This window comes from Crinia signifera, chromosome 7 (assembly GCF_055691185.1).
Source record: "Crinia signifera chromosome 7, ASM5569118v1, whole genome shotgun sequence".
Lineage (NCBI taxonomy): Eukaryota > Metazoa > Chordata > Amphibia > Anura > Myobatrachidae > Crinia > Crinia signifera.
Genome location: NC_139223.1, coordinates 85,829,715 through 85,856,280, shown reverse-complemented (window position 1 = coordinate 85,856,280; position 26,566 = coordinate 85,829,715). Strand labels below are relative to the sequence as shown.

The window sequence follows — 26,566 nt, the reverse complement described above, 5'->3', positions numbered from 1 at the left end:
GCAGTTGTTAACAGTTGGTAGGGTCACTCAGAGTGTGCTGCTGCTGGCAGCCAATGGGTGTTAGGGGAGGAGTAGTGAGGTTAGAAGGGTCTTGTGATCTAGGAAGTCTGCCTCTCTGGGAAATTTCTGGATCAGGTAGGAAGCGTGCCTCCCCTGCTCCAGCGTTTTTGCATTACATTACTTGAATAACCTTTTCTTTCCTCTCCTCCTACTATTCTATCTTTTCTCTGTCTAGTCTGTCCCTTTCTCTATATTCTTCTCCCTGCTGCTGCTGCTAGCTATGTCAGGCAGGCCTACTCGTGTGTCCGGGTGGGCTGCGGCGTCCGGCGGGGGGTTGCGGCTCCGTGGTGTGGGTTTCACGGGCGCATGGTAGTTGTATTGATGACGCAGCCATGTATTCCTGGCGCCGGGGCTGCAGGCGGGGACCCGTGGAACTGCTGCGCTGTCACCACCGGCTGCGTGGATTCCGCCCCCCCCCCATCCACACAGCCGGTGGCGACAGCGCAGCAGTTGCTGGCCTTGCTTACTTCCCTTTTGGGACAGCTCCCGCTTCAGGTGCTACCATCGGGGTCGCAGGCGCAGGGTCCTTCCCACCCTTTTCTGGATTACCATCCTCCCAGGGCGCTGTCAGTGCGCTGTCCCCAGTGTTGCCTGGACCCTTACCAGTTGGAGAGGTCGTGGTGACAGCGTTGGTGCGGCCTCCAGGCTGGGCACCCCAGGAACGTCTACCACCCCCGGCCGCGAGGTGGTCGCTGGATCGGTTCAAGCGGTGGATTCCGGTTCCCTCCCTCTGGTTCTACATGGATAGATGCCTGCCCATGGGCTGTTCGATTTCCTGCGCTTATTTTGAGAAATTCAGCACTTTCTTACATTGGTGCGCGCAAAGGGAATCGGGCGAGTCCGGCTTAGCGCATTATTTGGACGATTTCCTGTGCATGGGGCCTGCTGGGTCCACGCGCTGCTGGTTTTGGTGCAGAGACTGTTTTTTTTTTTAGGGGTGCCGATAGCTACGGACAAAACAGAGGGGCCGGTCACATGCCTGTCTTTTTTTGGGGATAGAGATAGAAACAGTACGCGGCTGCTGCAGACTTCCCCTTGATAAGCTTGAACGGCTGCAAGGGGTGGTCTCGGTTTACTGCTAAACTTCCAGTTTGTTGCCAGGCATGTGCCGGGGGTGGAGAAATCTATAGCTGATGCTCTATCTAGGGGTGATCGGGCTCTGCTGCTTGTCTAGTTGGTGAGTCCTGTCCCCCTAATGTTTGGCAGATGATCAGGCCAACATGGAGGGCTTAGCTATGTGGGCCATCGCGCCCAGGACTCTGCGATGCTACCAGGAGTTGTTGCATGAGTGTGAGCAATTCAGGCTATCCTCCGAGCAGGCAGGTAAGATGCCTAGGGCGGCTATGGTGGCCTTTGTTTGGCATCTCTATTCATTGAATTATTCTGTTGCCGCTGTGAGGCGGGTGCTTTCTGGCGTCTCTTTCTTTTCCTCCTTGTATGTGCGGGCTGACCCGTCTCGTCATTTTTGGGATTTCTAGGGAGTTGCCGGGCTGGTAGTGGGCTGCACCGGTAGTCTCCGACCAAAGGCGTCCGATCGATATTGCACTGCTTCCACCACTGTTGAGTGCCCTCCGGGACATATGCTACCATCGTTACGAGGTGCTGCTGTTTCGGTTAGCATACGCAATGGCATATCATGGGGCCTTTGGGGTTGGGGAGCTGGTGGCACTGTCCAGGCATGCCCCCTCGCCGTGGGATGTGACCGATGTGGTGGTCCAGGAGGATTCGGTGCTTTGTCACATGCGATGATCCAAGACTGATCAGGCTGGTAGGGAACGGTGGCTGTCTTTGCTTCCGTGTGCGGTTGAAGGGGTGTGCCCGGTGGAGTTTGCTTTGGCTTTTGCACCGGTGTGCCCCAAGCGCCCTGGCGTATGGTTGATACATGAGGATGGGTCGCCGATTACTAGGTACCAGTTCTGTCATGTCCTGGGCCGGGCGCTGGGGGCCTTGGGCCTCGATCCGAAGGAGTTTGGGTCGCATTCCTTTAGGATCGGGGATGCTAAGTCTGCAGCTGTGGGGGGGTCGTTCGACGCAGAGATTCAGTCCCTGGGTCGATGGCGCTCTGCAGTCTTTCGCAGGTACATTCGGCCAACTTTCTCTGTCACTTTACTGTATCATGGTTCACTGGACGCATAAGCACTCGTCAACCTACTGTGGGGGTCTTGAGGTGTGTTCACATTCCCCCGGGGGCACAATTCAGCTTTAATTATAATTTGTCATGGTGTACCTGCAAGATTACTCCGGGGGTTTTTGTGTTTTGTGCCTCAAGGTCTGGTGCCATGGTCCTAAAACCTTTTCTCTTTTTCCCCATGTATGCATGTTTGAGTTTTCAGTTTGTGCTATTATGGTTAAGCTGGTGTGGTCTGCAATGATACCCAGATGTGTATGCAGGTCGGCACGATCTTGCCCATGAGTGGATAGTTCCCGTAAGAAAGTGAAAGCAGCTGTGGAGCGCTATATGTTGGCGAATGGAGGTGGTGTCATCCGGCATGATGGCATCACCTTTCAGAGGGAGGAGCTTGTATAGGGAGGATGGAGTGCATCTGAGCCCAGGTGTGTTTTTGGCTGATTTTTTTTATGGTTAAGGTTCTGGTGCTGAGCGTATTCTAGTTGGTGGCGGTGCTGCGGTTTAGGGCCTAGCGTGGCGGTAAAGAAAGGTCATTTGTGTCGATGGAATAGTGTAAGATTAGTGGATGCACTCTCTCGACATCGATTGTCATGAGCCATACCCTTCTTTGCACGGAAGATGGCTGCCACCACGACCCGGGTGGTTGGCTGGGAGAGTTGATCACCAGCGGTGAGTGAATGCTATGGTGATCCTACCCCCCCTTTTCTTTCCTCTGACCGTTCTTTGGTGCCGCCACCAATATTTATAGTTATAGTCAGTTGTCAAGATAAATTTGACATTCATTATTGGAAACGCCAGCACTTGTGTCCGTGTCGTTATTTTAGTTAAGTAAGTTAAGTGTTAAGGGTCTGTAAGCATAAGAGTACCGATGGCGAATTTTAGAAAAAACGATGGCTGAGTAAGCTGGAGGTGACATAAATCACTGAAGGTTTCTTATGCTGAAGTTGTTAACAGTTGGTAGGGTCATTCAGAGTGTGCTGCTGCTGGCAGCCAATGGGTGTTAGGGGAGGAGTAGTGAGGTTAGAAGGGTCTAGTGATCTAGGAAGTCTGCCTCTCTGGGAAATTTCCCCGCCCTCCCTTCCCTTTTTTCTGTCTCTAATTCTTCTCTTGGGTGGCGGTAAAGAACGGTCATTTGTGTAGTTGGAATAGTGTGAGATTAGTCGGTGCGCACTCCCGACATCGATTGTCATGAGCCATACTTCTTTGTACGGAAGATGGCTGCCACCACCGACCCGGGTGGTTGGCTGGGAGAGTTGATCACCAGCGGTGTGTGAATGCTATGGTGATCCTACCCCCCCCTTTTCTTTCCTCTGACCGTTGTTTGGTGCCACCACCAATATTTATAGTTATAGTCAGTTGTCAAAATTTGACATTCATTATTGGAAACGCCAGCACTTGTGTCCGTGTCGTTATTTTAGTTAAGTAAGTTAAGTTAAGTGTTAAGGGTCTTTAAGCATAAGAGTACCGATGGTGAAATTATAAGTCACTGTCTAGTTAAAACGTTGGATCACATATATTTAAGCAACAGGTAATTTGTGTACTAGCTTACTGTATTTGAAGTCTAACTCATAAAGGTACCATGTCCTTTGTTCTGCACTTTTTTGGGATATTATATATTGGAATATGTATTACATAATATAAGATTTTTGCCTTATTGATTGATATATACTGTGATGGATAGACTATACACAATGTTATATGATGGGACAGGCCTCTGTGTGACATATATTATTTAATTCTGAATAATCTCTCTCCATGAAATGCCCAGTAGATGTCAGAACGCTCAGGAAATGACATCACTGACATTAGTGGAGATGTTATTATGAAGTTGTTTTGAGGTCAAGGGGTATTATTTACGGTGTTTAACAACCATCATTTTTGACCGTGCTTTAAAAGCTACAGTCAGTGTCCTAGACCAGTTGAATCTAGGGCTGTGCTACATGTTCCCTAGGGGTGTCAGGCTAAAAAAAATGTGCTAAACTCCCTTCTAGGAATACCCAGTCCTAGTGCTGACAGCTGGAATGGCCAATGGAGGTCATTATTGTTGGCTCGCTAAGCAGAGGTATTTTGCTGTTTATTGAGCCTTCTAATGCCACCCACGGGGCATGTAAATGCCCACACCCCACCACCCAGCTAATATCCTCTCCAATTTGTGAATGGATGTTTAGCATAAACATCCATTCGTGGGGTAGCATGCAGTCCCAAAATCATTTGATGGTCGCTGACTATCGAATGATATCTAGAGTGCTTGCAAATCTAAGTCAGTCTGGGCTGAATTAGACTTGCGGCATCCTAATCCATGAACTGGGCAGGCGGCTGATGTCCTGTGACATCAGCAGCACGCCCCTGACATGCAGTTGCCCACCTGCATTTGCATGGGGACGGCCAACATTTTTCTGAGTGCACTCAGTGTTTTCATGGGTACCCCCAGGAAACGCAGGGCGTCTCCATCCCGCCCCCCACCCGTGTGAGCACTGACTATGCAAGTCGGCGAAGGAGCCCGCATAGAAGTCCTGCACACGTGCATATGGGAATATTCGCATACGCAGAACAGAAATATCAGTCCCCGTGCGAACATGCTGGGGACTGTGCCAACCAGAATGATGCCCAATGACCTTTTCGATTTCTGTAAAAAAAATTCAGCTTACCGATATGCCGATATCTGGCCTATGTGTAAGTACAATGCTCTTGGCTACCTAGAAATAGTGCGACAACGATTTTACTCTTTTTCCCTTGATAGCAAAACAAATGGCATTTGTGTTCAATGTTCCTAGTTTTTGTTAGCTCAGCCATAACAAAGTGATTCAGCAGCCATGAAACACTGGCACACAAGCGTCAAAATGATTTATTTTAAATGCCTTGTTGTTATTAATAAAACAATGTGATGGCTTTATATATATATTTTCAACTTTCCCTGTAGAGCTCATTTTAATATCTTCTCTGCAAAATGAAGTGTTATTTTAGAAGTTCTGTGTTTATAAGGCATGCCAACTGCAACCTGACCGGAAAGGTCCTTGCATAAGACACCATATTGCTGTGGAAATCCATGTGTGTTGGCATAAAACACGGGCTACGTGTGTGAAAACTCATTCTGTAAGGCTTCCCCAGCATGCCATCTGTTGTGATTACCTCAACGCTCAGCAAAGGTCTTACAGTCTGTACAGTAACCTCATATAACACCAATATGTATGCTACATTTTCTATCATAGCAGATGCACATGAAAGGTTACAGTATATTGTTTTCAGAATGTATTTCCCCCCCTATATCTTGTGTGTAATATGAGTTCTAGATTACCTGAAAGCACAGTGAAGACAGCAGAAAATGCATTTAACTTCAGACCATCCACAACGTTATTTGACTGAAAGAATTCTAGGCACATAAGGCTGAATCCCACGACTAAAAGTAAAATGAAGAGCACTTCAGACACCACGGACAGCCAGAGAACACCTGGAACACATAACAGTAACAAACAACATTCTGAAATGAGCTTTACACATTATGCACAAAACAAAAAAAAATTTGCTAAGATAAGCAGGTAAACATTTATCATTACATTTGTATCTCTCACTATTAAAGGTCATTTTAATTAGGAGTGATGCAGGGGCAATACCGTACAGTTGTGAAAGTGTTGGGACGCCAGCAACAGAGCTATACTTTGCCCCTAAGCATGCTAGTCTATTTTTCCAGAATTACCAGGATGCTCCTGAAAATCAGGTGGTGCCCCCACCCAGTGGTGTATTTACAATCGGTGCAGTGCACACCGCACACGCTGCACCCATTTTTCTTCAAACTCACCCAGAGAAGGAGACTACTGTGCCATTTTCCCGGCGATTTGCACCTGCGCAATGGAGTCTGAGCACTTTAGTATTTAGACTCCATACTGCTGCTGCAGAAATCGACACATTTTTCCAGAGCTCTGTGCATGCGTAGTAGGGTCTGAGTGCTTTAGTGCTCAGACCATGCTAATCCTGTCAGAGAGAAGGGGGGAAGGGGGCCTGGCTAGAGGAGGCTACACACAGGCCTTGTCCTGTCTTAAAATGCCCCTACTCCCACCAGCATAAAAGTAGGTAAGTATCTTTCGTGCACCCCCTCCCCCGCTGCCTTCTTACAGAAAACTAGTGAGCAGGGCCTGAAGAGGCATTTTGTGTCTTAGCGCCTCATCATAACCCTGCTCCTGCTATGCAACGCTTTCTTGGAAAAATGGGAGGGAAGTGCTACAGCCACGCCCCCCACATTGCCCAACTTTGTGCTCACCAAGCAACCTATACACCGACTGGACTGTACCCTCCTATAGAAAGTTTCCTATTATGCCTCTGCATCACCCCTGTTTAACCCCTGCATCATGCATTTTACTCATAGTCCCATAGAGGGGCATAGTAAAATGCACAGGTTGAGCCTACCGAAAGTACAGGATATGTGCGCACTACACGTCGCCCATTCATCACCCTGGAGCCAGACATTTTGCATCACTCTTAATTCAATTCTCCCATTATTATTTATTGGTAAATTTTATATTGCACTAGATACACAGCATATTTTCAACAATGTATTTAAAAGACATGAAAAAATGTTAGAAAATCAGTAAAGAACATGTCAAATTACTGTATGTATATTTAGACCGGTCCCCAACACTTGTGTCACATGACTTATTGTAAATATGAATGTGTATACATGTCAGGGAACGCAAAATACATTTACATACTTTATATTTACATCATACGGACTATTAGTAATACAGTTACTAGTATTAACACATAACATACTTTAAAATATTCAAATAACGACTTTATTGCCTTGCTTGTATAGACCACTTCACCTTTGTGTATGATGGATTTTGTGAAACATGACAAAACAAAATTGACATGCCTGAAACTTCTGTTTGATTTCAATGTGTCTTAATTATTTAATTTATATGAAAACAATACAGATGGAGCAGCTCCCGTCTGAGTGAATTGAATCGCCAACTGCTAGCCGCCGCCAGGAGCCGGAAGAGGGAGCGTGCAGGAGAAGTTTGCACTCCTTGTTCCAACAGAGCCCTCTGCCGCCCGCTGCAGCTGCCCCAATGCCCCCAGCAGCTACCCCAACTCCCCCCTAAACCCCGCCACCTTGTCCACGGGGATGCACGTGTGTGTGAGATGCTTGCGTATCCCCATCAGATGGAGCACCTCTCTGCCGGCGATCACAAGCTAATGGAATCTGGCGATTCCCAGCACTGGCGGAGAGGTGCTCCCATCTGTATATGAACAGTTCTAAGTTATAATCTGAAAAAATAAAATGTGCATACATAGCTAAAACTATTATTGTAAACAAATAGCTTTTATATGAACAGATAACTCTTTTTCTAATCAATAACTTGTCAGTTCAGGGTGTTGTGTAACATTTCTGTGTTGCAGTCACAGTACTTGCTGTTGGAAGGTGTATATGGCACTAATTATGAAATGACAATGCATAGTATACCGATACAGTCTCAGCATAGTGTTATATACAGGTGGACACCTGTGCAATAACACATTGTCACTAGCTGTTGTCATATCAACCAGAGTCTACAATACATACAAGCTATTCAGGACTCTTCGACAATATCATCCTGCATCCTGTATGGATTCATTCTTGAAATTGGGAATGAATTACATTCTATTTTCAACACCTTGCATCTATTTACGACACAGAGCTTTTTGTCGCATGAAAGAGGCTAACTGTTGTGTTTTTAAAAATTCCGTGATTTTTGGGGAATATGATTTTTTAAATCACCTCCCTCCTTCTTTTTCTAGACTAGATTACATTGTACCTCCTCCTGCCGCCGCAGCAGCTCCTTCTGTTCCCTGCCACTCACAGTGGCAGCATTCCCGGCACCTGTACTAAGATGACAGGTGCAGGGAATGGCGCATGCACAGTACAAATGACAGGAACAGGTACAGATGACAGGAACCAAGACCAACGTAGGTACTGCGCATGCGCAATCCCAGGATTTTATGGGCTGCCATAGAGAGGCATCCCGGAGGGAATGCCTTGGTGACTGGCAGGTCGGGCTTCCAATAGGAAGTCACTGCCAGTCACAGTGAAGCCAGTGCAGTCTCACAGACTGCATCTGTCTTCATTACAGTGGCGGATTTTACCTTGGGGTTCTGCAGACCATAGGTAAAAACCACCACTGCCTACTGCCAAATTGTTCTCTCTGTTTTTACAGTCTGTGTTATACTTACAGTATAGCCTGAAACATTTTATGTCTCTATTATTTTATTGTTGTTTGGTTATAATTGTTTTTATTGATTAATATTTTTCCCTTAATTTGGTGAACACGCAAACAGGGCCGGCCCTAGGCATAGGCAGGCTAGGCAATTGCCTAGGGCAGCAGCCTATGCCTAGGGGCAGCATTGCGTTAAGCTGGGGCTGGGAGACATACCGTAGGTCACACTCGTACTGTACGGTAGTGGCTCACACGCCGCAGCAGCCGCCCGCCCGCTGCCCGCCACCCGCTGCCCTCGCAATGATGTCGGGCGCAGGCGCAGCTTAATGTTTTCACATCCGCCCGGCCAGCCGCGGCGCACCCCCACGTGACACACGCGGTGACGCAGGCGGCAGGCGGCTCAGTGCTCGCCCTCACATCCCACACTCTGTCCCACCTCCTCCAGCCGCCGCGGCGCGTGCTGGGAGTAGTGGAGGAGGGACAGCGACAGTGAGCCACGCAGCAGCAAATGGAGTGTATGGTGGCAGGTGAAACGCCACCATCATCAGCGCCTGTGCCTTGCCCCTGTGATTCTTCCAGCCAGCCAGTGTAACTGTGAGTCTTGAGTCTGGGGACTTGATCTTGATACCTACACTAATATATATATATATATATATATATATATATATATATATATATATATATATATATATATATATATATATATATATATATATATATATATATATATTGCGTTTAGCACCTGTTTCTTTAACAATAAAAATGTCATAAACCAGCATGTTATTTTTTGTGTGTAAACACTAAATTTTGTGGTGGTATCATCTGCTAGGGGGCATCAAAAAAAAATCTTGCCTAGGGCACCAAATTGGATAAGGCCGGCTCTGCACGCAAAGCTGTGAAATTCGCAGCTTTGCGTGTCATCTATGTGCTCCCCCTGTTGCCCACATGAATTCCCACCCCTGCTCGCATGCCGAATATCCCCACATGCATGCAAATGGATGTTTAGCATAAACATCCATTCACATCCTTGCATGCGGTGACAAAAGCATTCGAATTTCGCCGAACATCAAATGATTTTGCAGTCTCTTGCAGATCTAAGACACCTCTCTGATGTCTTAGATCTGCGGGCTCCCTGTACAGGAAGAGGGCAGGCAACTGCCTGCCCCCCGCAACCGCATCACCGGCATTCCCATGGGCGCAACTCCTTGCCTCCACCACTCGCCCACACTGCTAGGTGCAAACAGGCCGGCGAATAAGCAATTTGCCATGCCCGCTCGCACCAACCGGCTGCACATGCACAGTAATATTTATGTCCATGCACAGTCGCGAAACATCACTTCCCTGTGTGAACGTGCAGGGAAGTGATGCAATCAGAATAACCTCCATTGTGTGTATGATTAAAGGTGATTATATTATTTACTATCTTGTGTTACATTTTAAGTAATATTACTTTTATTATTACACATTTTAATTTGCCTTTACTGTATTTGGGTAATGTAGATATTTGTGATAGAAGCAGCATCTTATAATATAAGTATTACCATATCTATACACTATGCATTTTGTTATTTTTCAAAATCATGCACACAAAATGAATGAACAGAGGATAAATCTAAATCAAATCAATATTTGGTGTGATCACCCTCTGCATCAAAACCAGCATCAATTATTCTAGCTACACTTGCTTTTTTTGAAGTAGCTTGGCAGGGGTGTTGTTCTAATCATCATGAATTAACCACAGGTTTTATGTAGATGTACAGTGCTGTAGGCTTGCTCAAATCCATCTGTCTCTTTGTGTAATCCTAGACAGACTTCATGATGTTAAGATCAGGTCAATGTGGAGGCCATAGAATCATTTTCAGGTCTTTATGCTGAAAATAGATCTTAATGACATTGGCTGTATGTTTGGGGTGGTTGTCCTGCTGCTGAATAATTTTGGAGCCAATTAGACACCTCTCTGCTGGTATTGCATGATGGATAACTATCTGCATGTATTTCTCAACATTAAGGATACCTTAATCCTGGCCAAATCCCCAACTCCATTTGCTGAATTGCATCTCAAACTGGTAAGGAACCTTCACCGTGCTTTGCTGTGTCCTCCAGCCCTGATATATTTAACATTTTGACTCATCAGTACAGTGCACATGCTATAATTTCTAATTCCCCAGTTGCTATGTTTTTGTTCGTAGTTGAGACCCATGGCCTTGTTTCCACATTAAATTTATGGCTTTTGGCACAATTCTTCCATGAAGACCACCTATGGCTAGACTTCTCTGAACAGTTGATGAGTATACCTATTTCCCACTGGTTTCTGACAGTTGTGCGCTTGTGGTACTACATCTCCAATTTTGAAGGGAATTTAGCATGATGTATCTTTAGCCTGATGCACTAACTTTCCTTGACTGATCACTGCATCTACAACAATGTTGCCCATTTCTTTGTGCTTCTTCAAAAGAACTTGAACAGTACATAGTAACACGGTGACATAGTAATTAAGGCTGAAAAAATGCATTAGTCCATTGAGTTCAACCTAACTTGTAACTACTGACTTGAACAAGTTACATCTTGAAACAGAAGTCTGCTTTGAAAGCATTGCCTGGGAGAGACCTTTGCTGATGCAGTATAAATATCTTGTATCTTGCTGCTGTGCTTAGTCTTGCCAGGTGAGAGGTGAAACTGTCTTCTACAACATCACCTACAGCAGGGTGGGCAACCTCAGGCCCGGGGGCCATGGACCTCCCACCCACCCGGCGGCTTTGCCGGGTGTCAAGTACAGGGGAAATCTCACAAGAGGTCAGTAGTTCTTGTGAGATTCCTATTAAATCAACAGCAGCCGGAGACTGTCAGTCCTATTCAGCGGCAGCCGCTAGAGCGTGGGACGGCTGCAGCAGGACAATTTGTAAGATAAGTTTTTACTTATGGCCCCGAAGGATTTTTTCCCCATACAAACGGCCCTTGGCACAAAAAAGGTTCCCCACCCCTGACTTACAGTATGTTGCAGAGTTTGGATGTCTATCACCCATTTTTAAGCCTTCTTCACAGCTGTTTCTATTTCAGTTAATGCCTGTGTTTCAACCTACATATGAAAGTGATCATCCTGTTTGGTATGATTGGTTAATCATACACCTGACGAGAATCCTACTAAATCACTGACTTTGTGCAAGTGTACCTAGAATAATTGATGCTATTTTGAAGGCAAAGGGTGGTCACATCAAGTATTGATTTGATTTAGATTTCACTTCTGTTCATTCACTTTGCATTTTATTATTTGCTAAAAAGAAACTATTAACACTTCAATTTTTGAAATAATTGTTACGTTGCAACATTTTTTTCACACCTGCCTAAAACTTTTGAATCAGCAAGGGTGCAGAGATATCTAAGCAGTGGCGTAACTAGAAATTTTGCTCCCCCCAGCGAAAAAAGTTTGTGCCCCCCCCCCCCCTAAACAGGGCAATTAAATTATAAGTTTTTATACATGTGTGTGGATAGATGATATACTGGTACATGTAAGTTTTTAGTGGGAGTTTTTAGTTCCTGTGAGGCTAGGGATGGGATAGTAGAAATATGTGCAGTGGTCGAAGTGGAAAGCCGGTGGGGGGGGGGGGGGGGGCACATCTCCCTGCATGTCTTCCCACAGTCACAGCAGGCTGTAGAGCAGGGAGCCCACCCTGTACCTCACCAATTGGCTCTCCCCAGCGGTCACTGGAGCATGAAGTAGAGACCCCGTCCGGCACCCCAGCAGAAGCTCCGTGCAGAAATAAATGCATAGAGCGGCGCTGCAAAAACTTGTCTGTGCAGCTGTGAGGCAGCCTCTGCCTCTGAATTTCTTGACCTTATGAATATAGCTGTGGTGCGCCTTAATTCTTAGTGGGGTTGGCTGGTTAAGGAGTAGCAGATAATATAAAGTGGGTGTACTTGTTGCCCTGTCAGTGAATCCACAACAGTGTAACAATACACATAAAGTTTGGAATTATCCTATTTCAAAACATATAGTTTTATTGTTAGTCATATACAGTGTTATTGCAATGTTCCTAGCAGAGAATCTCTCTGATACATGTGCAGACCCTAATGCAGGAAACAATGTTTTCAAGATCGCTGGTGATCAGGTGCTTGGTTGCAGATTGTTAGTAACGCGCAGAAATCCACTGCAGTTACTGTACATATCCCCAGACACACTGGTTGTGGGGCTACTGGATGCCGCTGTCAGTCACTCCGGCAGCATGGATGGTAGCCGTTGCCGTGAGTCTGACCAAAGGTTGTTGACTTTGTTCTAACCAGTACCCAGCTATTATTATACTATTAGTGTTAAACCTAATTCTCCAGTGGTTTACATGTAATATGCACGATCCCTACCTCCAGTCCCAGCAGGTGGCATGTATGATCCCTACCCAGCGGCGTAACTATCATTTCGGCACGCCCCCCCCCCCCCGCCGATAATAAACCACGCCCCCCCCCCGCCGATAATAAACCACGCCCCCCCCCCTGTATTCGCTGCGCTGGTCCCGGCTCCCATCCTGGCTTCATTCTGATATGAAACACGGACCATCACAAAATGGCCGCCCCCATACAGCAGACAGTTTCAGAGAACTGGCTGCTCTATGGGGGCGGACATTTTATGGTAGCCCGTCGCAATAGCAGAATGAAGCCAGGGGAGTCGGGACCACCGCAGCGAATATAGGTAACGCTGCGGGGGATGGTGCATTACACTAGCACCGCAGCCCCCCGGCGCCCGCACTTACCCAGCACCTCCCCGCGACCGCGGGGGCTGCGGTGCTGTAGTTACGCCACTGTATCTAAGCCTAGATTTTGAAATTCAATGGTCCAAGAAAGGAAGGTGTTTAAAGATTTGGAGACATATGATGATACTGTTATCCATCAGGTAGATAAGGGAGGTTCTATCATAACCTTGAATTTGACAAACTACAAAAGAAATTGAGAGACAATTGGGGGACTTCAGTACATATAGGAAATTGCTGCATGACCCAACCCTAACCTTCAAAAATGAGCTAGACAAGAACCTTGTACACAGGGTCTTCTCTTTCATTAACCATCAATATAGCCTTAAATGTAACATGTTCCATTACACTTTTGTTGTATACGATACCTGAAATTCATAAACATCCAACTAAGCTACCAGGGCATCCAATTATTGTGGTACATTCTATCAACCAATTTCAATATATTTAGATGCTTATATGCAACCTTGTGTACAAGCCCATCCTACTCTTCTCAAGGACACAAACACCTTACTGCTTTTGCTATCTAAGTTATTTGGCTTACCCAGTGATTACTATTTATGTTCTGTGGATGTGGTCAAGTTATACACCTGCATCCCACAAAAACTAGGGTTACAAGCTACTGAGTTACTTCTTACTAACAGTAGATAGTACAATGGTCCGTATTTACAACATGTTGTGCTCCTGTTAGAAGTAGTAACGTGGAACTAGTTATTTCACAATAAGGGCTACTATCAGAATGTGCAATGGGTCCAACGTGTCCCCATCTTTTGCAAATGCATTCATGATCCAACAAGACTTATTTTTTACCAAGCATTAGCCTTCTACCTCTTTATAAGGAGGGCTTCTGAGCAGTGGCGCCGGAACGGGGGGGGGGGGCGAGGGGGCAGCTTGCCCCCCCCAAAATTACTGAGGCGCTAAAGCAGCTGTGCGGGCGGGCGGCTGATTAATCAGTAATATAGGCGGGCGGTGGGCTGATTAAGCTTGATCCAGCCTCCCGCCCGTCCGCCTATGTAAGCCCCAGGAGAGAAGGGGTTAATGGGAGGTCCGGAAAAGTACACTCCAGCGCGCGCGGGGTTAACACACCCTGACCCGGTGCTGCGTGAGTGACAGGGGGGGAAGACTAACCAGATGAGAGGAGACCGGGCGGAAGAGGCTGGCTGAAGAGAGGAAGGGTCCTGCAGGAAGACAAGAGCAGTGTGCAGCGTGAAGGAGGCTGAAGGGCGAGACGGGCAGCACCAGCAGCGGGAAGACGTGCACCGGAGAGAGGGAGGCTGAGCGGCAGAGCGGGGACGTCAGCGTGACCCCCGCCGACCTCCAGCAGCGTGAGGAGACGCGGCGCCGGGGACTGCCGCAGCCAGGCGACAGAGGGAGTGCGGAGAGGTCTGTGACCCCCGCTGACCTCCCCCAGTATTAGCACCGCCGGCCACTCACTGAGAGGCGGCTAGGGAGGAGAGAACCCTCAGTGCCCAGTTCCACCAGCCGCATCCAAAGAGCGGGAGGGCGATGACCCCGCTACCTAACAGCCACCCACTGAAGCGAGGGGAGAATGCACTGCACATCAGTGTCAGAGGGAGACCGAGCTGAGGGCCTCGGCGTGACTGGCCTTGTTTGAAGGAAGAGAGAGAGTAAAGGAAAGAAGCCCTCTGTCCCAGCAGGGGTGCCAGACCCACAGCCCATCTCCAGTGTAACCAGCCACTGCCCTGCAGCAGAAGCAGCCGACCGTCTGCCGCGATCCAGTGTGACCTACCTAATCGTGAGTCTGCCCATGGGGCAATTAATGCTAAAAGTTCCCTGGTACCAAGAGGGTAGAACATGTATATGCCGCTGCCCGGTGTATAATGCCCACGTGTATATGCCGCTGCCCGGTGTATAATGCCCACGTGTATATGCCGCTGCCCTGTGTATAATGCCCATGCATATATGCCGCTGCCCTGTGTATAATGCCCACGTGTATATGCCGCTGCCAGTGTGTATAGTGCCCGGGGGTAACATATAGCAATTTAGGGGGCGCCAAAATGAGATTATATCTTGCCCCCCCCAACCTAAAAACGTTCCAGCGCCCCTGCTTCTGAGTATGCTTTCAAAGCAATTATTGAGTGTGACAATACTTCTGATAGCCCAGTGAAATATACATTCATAATGTATAGGATGACAGATAACTTTTTGTATGTAACTTTAATCAGAAAAGATGACAGCCTGTCAACCTCATTATTTAGTAAGCCAACAAATAGAAATAAACGTATTGATGACAAGTAGTACACATCCACTGCCTTTAAAAAATGCCCTTCCTTATTCCCAATTTCTACGTGCTTTACTTTAATCCAGCAACCACGAAGAGGGTGGAAAACAGGTGGTTGCCAGGGGCGGATTGGCCCTGGTGGGAAACCAGACCATTTCCTGGTGGGCTGGCCAATAACATATTAAAAGAGGCTGCTCTCCCCCCTGGCTTGGCCGCGGGAACTCATCGGTATTTAGATTTTTTTTCCCAAAACCAAGATGGTGAGGCTGAGAGCGGCGGGGGAAGACCGTGGCTAATTACAGATCAGTAGACAGACCACCAGAGTAGGTGAGCGCCGAGTCTCCAATCAGCCTGGCCGATCAGCCTGGCAGGAGGGGAGGGGCGAGATGTGGCTGGAAGAGCAGATACGCTAATAAACTCAGAACAGCGTGTATACTCTTCCAGCCATATCCCGCCCACCCCCCCCCCCCCGCTGCACTGACAGGCCTAGGCTGCAGGCGCCGCCGCAAAACAGGAGAATTAGCAGTGAGTGCCGCTCAACACTCATTCGCCGCTGCTTCAGGCCACTGATCTGTCCCCTAGCTTCTGGAGCCTGCTGATGTAAACAGTGAGTAGTAGTGGAAGGGGGCGGGGGTTGGGCTTTCTGTGCTTGTGAGAGAGGTGTCGTGGGGGGGAGATATGGTACTGTGTGTGAAATCTATCAATGAGGAGGGGGTTCTGGTGCTGTGTGTGAGAGGTGTCTGGGGGTTGGTGCTTTGTGTGTGTGTGAGAGAGGTGTCAGTGGAGTGGGGGTTGGTGCTTTGTGTGTGTGTGTGTGTGTGTGTGTGTGTGAGAGAGCTGTTAGTGTGTGTGGTGGTGGGGGGTCTGTGTGTGAGGTGTCAGTGGGGGTGGGGTGCTGTGTGGCATAACTAGAGGGTGCAGAGGATGCAGCTGCAATGGGGCCTGGCAGTTTGGGGAGCCCGAGAACCCAGCAGGCTATCCCCTGCACCCTCTTGAAGTTTTTTTTTTTCACAAACTATGCTGGGTGTCCCCCACCCGTCAGCAGCTGGGACTCCTTCACACCTGACCTTTCATCTTGCTTCCAGCGCCTGTACGCACTGCACGGGGGAGCTGCGGGATACCAGCAGAAGCCCAGTTCAGGTGGTGAGCGGGAGCGCAGGAGGCTTGGCAGCAGCAATGACCCAGGGAGAAGGAGGCCCAGCATCAGCAGGTGTGTAGGAGTCCTTTCTGTGGCAGTGACCAAGAGACCTGGAGGCATGGCTGCAGCGATGACCTCGGGTGCAAGAGGCCTGGCGGCAGCAGTGACCGAGGGCTAAAAAGAGGAAAGAGGGAGTGCAGGAGATGCCGAAGTGGCGGCTGAGACCCGGCAGCAGATGTGAGCCGGGGAGCACAATACTCGGCAGAGGCAGGGAGCAGGTCTCCTCATCAGAGTCTCCTGAGGGCGGTGCACAGATCTTACTGGGGTGGAGCAGGGCAAAGTACCTTGTGTTCGGAGGTGTTGCAAGGTGCCCGGTGTGGGAGAGAGAGTGGGAAAAGTGCCCTCTGGTGGTGGAGGAGGGATTAAATTAGCAAGTAAATGATGCCTGGCTCTCCCTCTCATCTTTTTCTCTCCCCTGGGTCACCTGCTTTCTTCTCTTTTCTACCTCCCTGCTTCCTCCACCCCCTTCCTTTTTAACTCTCGCTACCCTGCTTACTCACTCCCTCACACCCATACTTACCCCACCTTCTCCCTCTTTCCTCTTTTTATCCCTCCCATGATCACCTACTTATTCCCTCTCTCCTGTCATCTGATCTCTCCCCTTTTTTTTCTCCCTTGTGTGCTCCTCCTCCCCCTCCATCTCTTCCCTGTGCTCCCTTGCTCTTTCTATTCTTTATCTCCCTGTGCTCTCCCTAACACCTCCCTCTCTAACCTTCTCCCACTTCTATACTTTTTGTTTTTCTCCTTCCCATGCTTCCTTATCCCCACCCTATCGCCTATGTTCTCTGCCTGTTTCTCTCAACCCTCTGTCACTCCACCTCCATCTCTCTCACTTCTCTCTTAATCTCTTTCTCTGACCCTCTTTTTCTCCTTTCTTCCCCTTCCCTCCTCCCCCCTATCTCTCTACATGGCACTGTCACTCTCTCTCTCTCTCTCTGACACCCTCTGTCGGGGTCGGGAGGATGGTGCTGTGTGTCAGTGGGGTTGGTGCTGTGTGTGAGAGAGGTGTTAGTGTGTGTGTGTGTGTGGGGGGTGATGGTGCTGCGTGTGAGGTGTCAGTGCAGGGGTGGTGGGGGATGTTGCTGTGTGTGAGATATGTCAGTGCGGGGGTGGTGCTGTGTGTAAGAGGTGTCAGTGGGGGGATGTTGCTGTGTGTAAGAGGTGTCAGTGGGGGGGTTGCTGTATGTGATAGGTGTCAGTGGGGGGGGGAGGGGGTGGTGCTGTGTGTGAGAGGTGTCAGTGGGGGGTTTGGTGCTTTGTGTGTGGGAGAGTTGTCAGTGGGGCAGGGGTTGGTGCTTTTGTGTGTGTTCAAAATGGCTGCAGGTGGACTGTGGTGCATGCGCTGCTACCTGCAGCTCCTCTCATGTGCCTTCACAGAGCAGACTTGAGTGACAGCTCATGGCTCTGCCTCAGATCCCCATGACTCTTGTAGGCCATGCAGAGGTGTGTGTGTGGCTACGCTGTGTAAATTGTAAACAACATTGGTAGTTCTTGTTCACAGTAATTGCGGGTCCTAGCATCTTCTGGAGCTAATGCGGATTAGGAAGCTCAGGAGGGTGTGAAGACTGCATGAGAAGGATCCAGGGAACCGGAGTTCCCCACTGGAGGTATCCAGAGCTCAACTGCCGTGACATGAGGTGAAAGATGTCTGGTGTGTCTCCCCCCAAAGGCAGGTTTCTTTCATGCTTTCAACAACTGGAGGGCCATGTTAGTAGCCACTACACACCCCCTCGCAGCCTAACCCTATCTATATAGACACCCAGCCGCAGCCTATCCATATACACACACATAGCCTAACCCTCTCCATACACACACACACACACACACCTGTACCCTAACCCTATCCATACACACAGCCGTAGCCTAACCCTGTCCATACACACATATAATCACAGCCTAACCTTACACACACACACACACACACACACCCATAGCTTAACCCTATTCATACACACCCAGCTGCAGCCTAACCCTATCAATACACACCTATCAAACCAATTTCCCGGGCTGGTTTAAAATCCTAATCCGCCCCTGGTGGATGCTATGTACTTAAAATTCATTAAGAGAGGAAACAGAACATGTACGGTATCTTTGATAAACTAAAGAACAAAGCATTAGCTATTCCCCTGGCCGACATCTTGTCCTTCAAAACATCTAAGCAAACTAGAAATAAATATATTTGGGTCAACAAATACACTCACATGTGCTCTTAAATCAATCAGGAGGTGAAAAAAAACAAAACTACTTATAGTGAGTTAAAACTATTGACGTCCTCTAACTACCGGGGTAATATTATTAAATATTATTTGGTTTGTACCGATATTTTGCAATTGGCCCGCCCAAAAAAGCTCCAATTAGGCTGAAACGCGTTAGGGAGAACTTGCCCGGCACCCCTGGACCAAGAAGGGACTCCCTGCCAGATCTGCCAGACCATCGCTTACTGCTACTGACACATATCCGTATACGCCAACTACCAACTACTAAGGTACAGACCCAGAGAGATTGTGCTGCCGCCGTCAGAGGGCGGGTGAGAGACGCTACTCTGCAGCATCACAGGCTAAACGGACGCTGGACACAAGAGACCCCAGCCGCGAGTGAGAGACACGGCTTTCAGACTGACAACTCTCGGTATTGGGTCAGCGCCTAAGCGTCCTTGCATTGCGGGTTGTAGAACGGAGGGCTACGGACACACAAACACCAATACCAATATGGAACAGGCCCTCCTGCCTCCCTGCTAATTCAGCATTCAGCCACCAATAACATCAGATCTGGAGTCTGTGGAGACAATTCTGTGCAATGGATTCAAACATTTATGCTTTTGCAACATGTAAGCAGAGATTGGACACTATCTAAGCTGGCATATACCTTTTTCCCTCTTGGCAAGTGAGTGGAGAGAGATTTATTTATCTGTATTTTAGGCCATGCAAGTCCAATAAAACTTTCTTCAATTAGAGTATACTCATTTAAAGCAACAAGTGCATTTTAACCGACACAGAGAGAACCGCCCCCTTATTTTTTAAAAAGTAATTCAATAAAGTTTCAAGTTTTAAGAAAAATTCAAATTCTTTCTCCAGGAGTGTGTCCACAGTGCAAAACTTTTTCTTTCTTATATGAGCGCAGTCATTCTTTTGTAAAAACATTTGGAAGAATAGGTGGAGATACACTGGTTAGTGTATCCAACACCTCAATTAGGTGTGAGTTCACAGTCATACTATTTGCCTGCTGCTATATTGATCTGATTTAGTTTTAAACAAAATTTTATGTTGATTCAAAACAACCTTTTTTTCTTTAATTAGCGCCTATCACAAGGGGTTAACCCCAAACAGAATTGGCCCAAAAAGCCAAGTAGGCTTTTTGGGGTAAAGCAAAGAATGGATGATTTAAATGCTGTAACTGCATTACAGTACCTTCCTTGATTATATCATCTATACACTGACACTAATTATGTTATTATTTGCCATCAAATCTGCTCTGGCATGTTTATGATATACACCATCACCTGTCCATGGCCCTTATTCTGGTTGGTGCGGTCAGAGCCGCACACGGGGCTCCGACCGCACAAACCAAGGGCCGCCCACCCGACGGATCGCCACGGCCGTCCGTACACGGACGGCTGGCGATCCGCACAAAAATGGTGGAGGCTACGCCTCCACCATGGTGGGAGCTGCCCCCTGCCTTCGATGGTCGACGACCATCGAAGGCAGGCCCGCACGCCGCGGCAGCTCCCGCAAGCTCAGACCACACGGACAATCGTCCGTGTGGGAGCTTGAAAGGGGGCTGAAAGCTGACATCCGGCGACGTCAGCTTTCCGCCCCCATGTCATGGTAATGAGGGCGTCATGCCCTCATTACCATGCATACGCCCCGCGTTTGCATGGGAACGCCCATGAAACGCGGGGCGTACACATAGGGTAATGAGGGGCTGAAGCCCCTCACGCCCCTATACGCCCCCTTTGCGGCGGACGAAATCCGTCTGCGGCGAAGGGGGCTGCACATGCGCAGAATGACCTCTGCGCATGTGCAGAACAAAAACATCGGCGGTACGGCCGCACGCGGGCCGTACCGAGCCGAGTAGAATAAGGGCCCATGTGCGAAGATGTACTTCTGAAAAAATTGACTGTACCTTTATGGAACGGATGACAAAACATCACTCCCAGAATCCAAAAATATACTGGTAGGCTAATTGGCTCCCAACATATTAACCCTAGAATGTCTGTGTGTGTACAAGTGTGTACAATCTGTGAATGTTCAAATATTCTCTCTGTAAAGTGCTGCAGAATATGTGCGCTACTGTATATAAGAAACTGTTAATAAATAAATACATTCAGAGATCTTATATATGGTAGGATTAAACATATCACTTATCTGATATTGGTGGTCCCTAAATGCTACATGACACAGAAAGAAAGGGGGGTGGGTGTCAGTCGCACTAGAAAAAATACATACATGGGAAGAAAAAGTTTTCCCAATCATATGGTGAGCCTCTTTGTTGTCATAACAAATATTAGTGAAGGACAGAGGCGTGCTACCACTGGACATAAATTGGCATGGAAGTAAAGAGTTAAAGAAGAGTATGTCTCTATGGGGGTTATTCTAGTCCATTCTTTCTGACAAAATCCTTCTTAGATGGACAAAACCATGTGCACTGCGGGTGGGGCAGATGTAACTTGTGCAGAGAGAATTAGATTTGGGTGGGGTTTTTCTTCAAAGTGAGATCTATATTGAAGTGTAAAATCATGCAGTCAGTATTTTCCCTGCACAGAAACTAAATAACTCACCCAAATCTAATTCTCTCTGCACATGTTACATCTGCCCCCCTGCAGTGCACATGGTTTTGTCCATCTAAGAAGGATTTTGTCAGAAAGAATGAACTAGATTAAACCCCTATGTGATGCACAAGAAAGGATTAATCAATAAAAAGTAACTTTTAATAGTTTTATTTAAGAACTGCGAGATATTAAAAGCATACATACAACATTTAACACTAATGGACGGATTAAGAAGGATATAATTATCCTGACGTGGCAGGGGGAGAATGTTGTTTGTTTTTAATGTAACAGGATTAGAGATGCGTGTGCGTTGACACCAGGGATTTATAACACCTTACTCCCTTGTTCATAAATGGGTATTTATGTATGGGGTGGGTGTTTTAACACTGTATTCCCTTTGAATGGATACTGTGTCACAGCTGAGTGTGCTGGGAGGTCAGACACGGACGGCGTCCCGGCCGTTCTGTCTCCTCACTCAGCAGTATGTGCACGGAGGGAGGTGAATGATCCTCCTCCGTGTTATCGTCTTGCGGTCAGGCAGATGTCTGCCTCGCTGTATGGGCAGAGTGTCCCACAGTGTCAGTGATCTCACTCGCGTGTGTCACAGAAGGCGCCGGCTGTGTGCCGATGTGTGCGCCTGAGACCGATGGATTCTCGCACCGCTATCTAATCACTATCTATACAATCAATAATTACAATTTTAAATTCAATATAACATTCGCCCCTGCTCACGTGGAAAGCCGACGCGCGTTTTGCACAGAGCATTCTCAAGGCCTTGAGAAAGCTCTGGCCTTGAAAAAGCTCTGTGCGAAACACGCATCGGCGTTCCACGTGAGCAGGGGCGAATGTGATATTGAATTTAAAATTGTATTTATTGATTGTATAGATAGAGATTAGATAGCGGTGTGCGAATCCATCGGTCTGAAGCGCACACATTGGCACACAGCCGGTGCCTTCTGTGACTCACGTGAGTGAGATCACTGACGCTGCGGGACACTCTGCCCGTACAGAAAGGCAGACATCTGCCTGACCACAAGACGATAACACGGAGGAGGATCATTCACCTCCCTCCGTGCACATACTGCTGAGTGGGGAGACAGAACGGCCGGGATGCCGTCCGTGTCTGACCTCCCAGCACACTCAGCTGTGACACAGTATCCATTCAAAGGGAATACAGTGCTATAACACCCACCCCATACATAAATACCCATTTATGAACAAGGGAGTAAGGTATTATAAATCCCTGATGTCAACGCACACGCATCTCTAATCCTGATACATTAAAAACAAACAACATTCTCCCCCTGCCACGTCAGGATAATTATATCCTTCTTAATCTGTCCATTAGTGTTATATGTTGTATGTATGCTTTTAATATCTCGCAGTTCTTAAATAAAATGATTAAAAGTTACTTTTTATTAATTAATCCTTTCTTGTGCATCACCGAGACATACTCTTCTTTAACTCTTTACTTCCATACATGACATAGAACCCACTCTAGGTCATATAACTGCTCATTGTTATGCTACATGATAATATAGCTTATACAAAAATATATCTTATACTAAACTATATCTAAAAAATATATCTAAATTGAAAGCCAATTTACCTGGAGTCACCCCTGCCACAGACTAACCACAACCGTTAAATTAGCAGGTGCCCATTCTTTTCATGGAGGACGTTTAGCCCCCATATTAAAAACAACCAAAACAAGAAAAGTTACTGTTGTAGTGGTTAAGTTAACATTCAGTGGTTAGGTTAACATTCAGAAAGTCGACAACAGAATTTCAAAATGGTCATAATCTTGACATTATGCATTATGAGGGTCAATTTTAGTATCCTCAGGTTAAGGTTAAGCTTAGGCTGATGTTAGGGTTAGGTTGATGTTTGGGTAGGGTTAGAGCAACAATCATGAGAATAAATTATGTTGACATGCCGACTATCATTCTGAATGACATGTCAACATTCTGAACGCTGACATTTTGTACCACACACAAAAATGTACTGTACTTTGTCCCAGTCAATTTTTTTTTTTTTACATTTTCTATTTCCGTAAACAAAGGCAATGCATAGTATCCACAGATAATGTACAAATAACCAAGTGATATTAATGAACTCATAAAAAATTATATTTACCCGGTGGTCTTCTTGACCAGTCTAGTAACCACAGGGTACATGGTACAAACATACCATAATGATAAACACAAGTTAGGGTATAAGAAATTATACAAATAAATGAAAAAAGCAAGGAGATAAAAAGAAAAAGGGGAAAGAGGGTTGGAAGGTAATAAGAAAATTAGGAAAAATCAGGAGGGCAACAATGAGTGTAGGGAGCACAAGCACTGGCCAATGAAGTGATTTAAAAAAGGAAAGAGAGGGGAAGTTAGAGACCAGAGCGATGTGAAGAGTCAGACTGATGCCACAGGGACCAAACCTTGGGAAAGTGGTCAAGAAGCTGTCATGCAAACACATGATATATTCCATTTCTGCCACAAAATAAATCTGGGCCAGAGGGCTATTAATTAAAGTCCTATAAACTTGGGGTGACCATTCGTTGAGTTGAACATTGTCACGTTAATCCAAATGCATGCATGTGGACCAAATGGTGTTGACATATTGACTGACAACATTTTGACCTAACATCCAGATACTGTACTGGTAGACCTATGAAATAAAGCTCCATGCTTGGTCCCATAAAGTAATAATGGGATTAGACCACCAAAGGGCAGTTATATCACAATCCAAGCCAAGGATGCGGATGTAATGTCATACAATTGCCTCAATATGGTATGCAACATTTGAATACATTGTAGGGATGTACAGTATGAATTACCAAATTAAGGGACTATGCTTGTCCCTTTGAATATGGGTACCTCAAAACAGGGTATCCAGGTATCACCGAGAACTTCCACCACCACCAATTATACTTACCAGAATCAGGGACTGATCATCAGTGACCCAGGAAGGTTATCAGTCATCAGATCCTGTGTTCCTGCTGTTACATCTGGTGCTGTTATGCGAGCTGCAGCTTCACACCAAATTAAAGCAAAAAAGAAATGTGTGTGTGTGCGCGCGCGTGCACAGATAAGAAGGGTCAAGTGGTTGTTTTCTTCTGTCAATTTCTATGTTGCAATGTAATGGATGTTTCCATATGGGATGTTAGAGTACCCAAGTCCATGCCCACATATAGGTCCTTATTCAGATCTGATCGCACTACAAATTTGTTCTGAAAATGGGCAAAACCATGTGCACTGCAGGTGGGGCAGATGTAACATGTGCAGAGAGAGCTAGATTTGCGTGGGGTGAGTTAAAACTGAAATCTAAATTGCAGTATAAAAATAATGCAGCCAGTATTTACCCTGCATAGAAACAAAGTAACTCACACAAATCTAACTCTCCCTATACATGTTACATCTGCCCCACCTGCAGTGCACATGGTTTTGCCCATTTTCAGAACAAATTTGTACTGCGATCAGATCTGAATAATGGCCATAGTCTGTCCCAAATAGATAAAACAGAAAAATTTACTGGTCATAAGTGATTTTATTGGAAAGCAATTTGACTGAAAATAATTTTTTTTTGTAAATTTTTTTGTGTCATTTATTTCTATATTTTTCAAAATCCTGTATGTTTAAATACAGTTCTATACTATGCAATCCTAAGCCAGTAAGAACATTTCCACGAGTACAGTATTTTGAACAAGTCACTGAAATAGAAAGGACAAATTGTTGAAAGAGTGTATATTGTGTAGGTTACACACCTCCAAAGAGCTGTCTTTTTTCCTGCAGTGAATCTAAAATAAAGAAGTCTGTATACAGGCTGAACGCTTTCTCCGTTATTGTTTATTTTTCTAATATGGGTCAGGAATAGTTTCTCAGACGCCACATAATAAGGATGAATACTGACCTTATGCTATCTGTCCACACCATACCACCTATAATGTATGCGTGCATGGATTTTATTATCTTCAATTGGTGTTCTGCTCTGAGACCTTCATTTTCAGCATTTTACATATCAAAGAATCCCCTGAAGATAAAATGCTCTCTGCCACAGGATGTAATGCTGCTTCTGGAATTCCAATGTTGCTGAACATGGGAATGAGAATGAATGGTGTAACATGAAATAAATATACTCTAATTTCTTAAGACTTACTGGAAAGGAATATATATATATATATATATATATATATATATATATATATATATATACTGTCATACCTCCCAACTTCTGGCCGGAGGAAAAAGGGACACTCGCGCGGCGAAGCCGCGCGAGCGCCCGAAAAGGGGACGGGGCGTATGCAAATGAGGGCGCGGCTTATGCTAATTAGCCGCGGCCTCGTTTTCATACGAGAATAGACGCTAGATTGGGGGGTCTCCCAACTGCCACCCCCCGCAGCGGGACAATGCCTGCCGCGGGTGGGACAGCGGGACAGTACCCGAAAATCGGGACTGTCCCTCTAAAATCGTGACAGTTGGGAGGTATGTACTGTGTGTATGACTGCCGACTGCTTGTGTCATAAACTGCAAGGATGGGTGAATATGCTTGTGACCCCCACTATAACTAGAGGCAAAAGATTGCCATGTTTTTGCATATAAGTCTGATGCTCAACTTTATGGATTAAATAAATTGTGCCATACTGGACTTTAAAAAGAATCAAGGAGTGCTGTCTTCTATGTATCTTTGGATACACAGTTTTCTTATATTGTTGTGTTGACCTGGCACCCGAAATAACCCCTGCAAGGTAAGGTGTGCGGATTCCTCAAGTTCTCATATATATATATATATATATAAACAGTAGTTTGGAGGTGCGGCACTCCCCGCAAATTAACAGGACATGAAGTGGTTTAAAGGCAACGTTTCAATGTCTTTATTGCGACATTTTCATCAGGCGCAATAAAGACATTGAAACGTTGCCTTTAAACCACTTCATGTCCTGTTAATTTGCGGGGAGTGCCGCACCTCCAAACTACTGTTTATTCCATGATTCCAGTGGGGGCACCCAGCAAAGCAGAAATCTTGCGTCTGAGCCAGTGAGTGTGCCGGTCTGCTGCTCTTTCTATATATATATATATATATATATATATATACAGTATAAATGAAAGATTCCATGAGCAAACAGAGAGGTTTTTGTGTATGACAGTCATTTTCTTGGGTAATAGTATAGTACTGTATGTTTCAGACATGAAAGACTCGGATCTTAGGGTTGCGTCGTTATCGTTATACAGTGTTACTAGTCCAGAAACAGT

At 46.4% G+C, this 26,566-nt stretch overlaps 1 protein-coding gene across 2 annotated transcripts in view; it reads right to left on the bottom strand.

The window, feature by feature from the left end:
* GSG1L (GSG1 like) overlaps positions 1–26,566 on the bottom strand; it is a 221,259-nt gene that overhangs the window by 62,614 nt on the left and 132,079 nt on the right. Inside the window, exon 3 of one of the 2 annotated variants that reach the window (XM_083153408.1) lies at positions 5,484–5,636. The exons of the other annotated variant lie outside the window; for it this stretch is intronic. Within the exon in view, the coding sequence (XP_083009534.1) occupies positions 5,484–5,636 (153 nt within the window). The remainder of the gene's footprint in view (positions 1–5,483; positions 5,637–26,566) is intronic. 2 annotated transcript variants of the gene reach the window in all.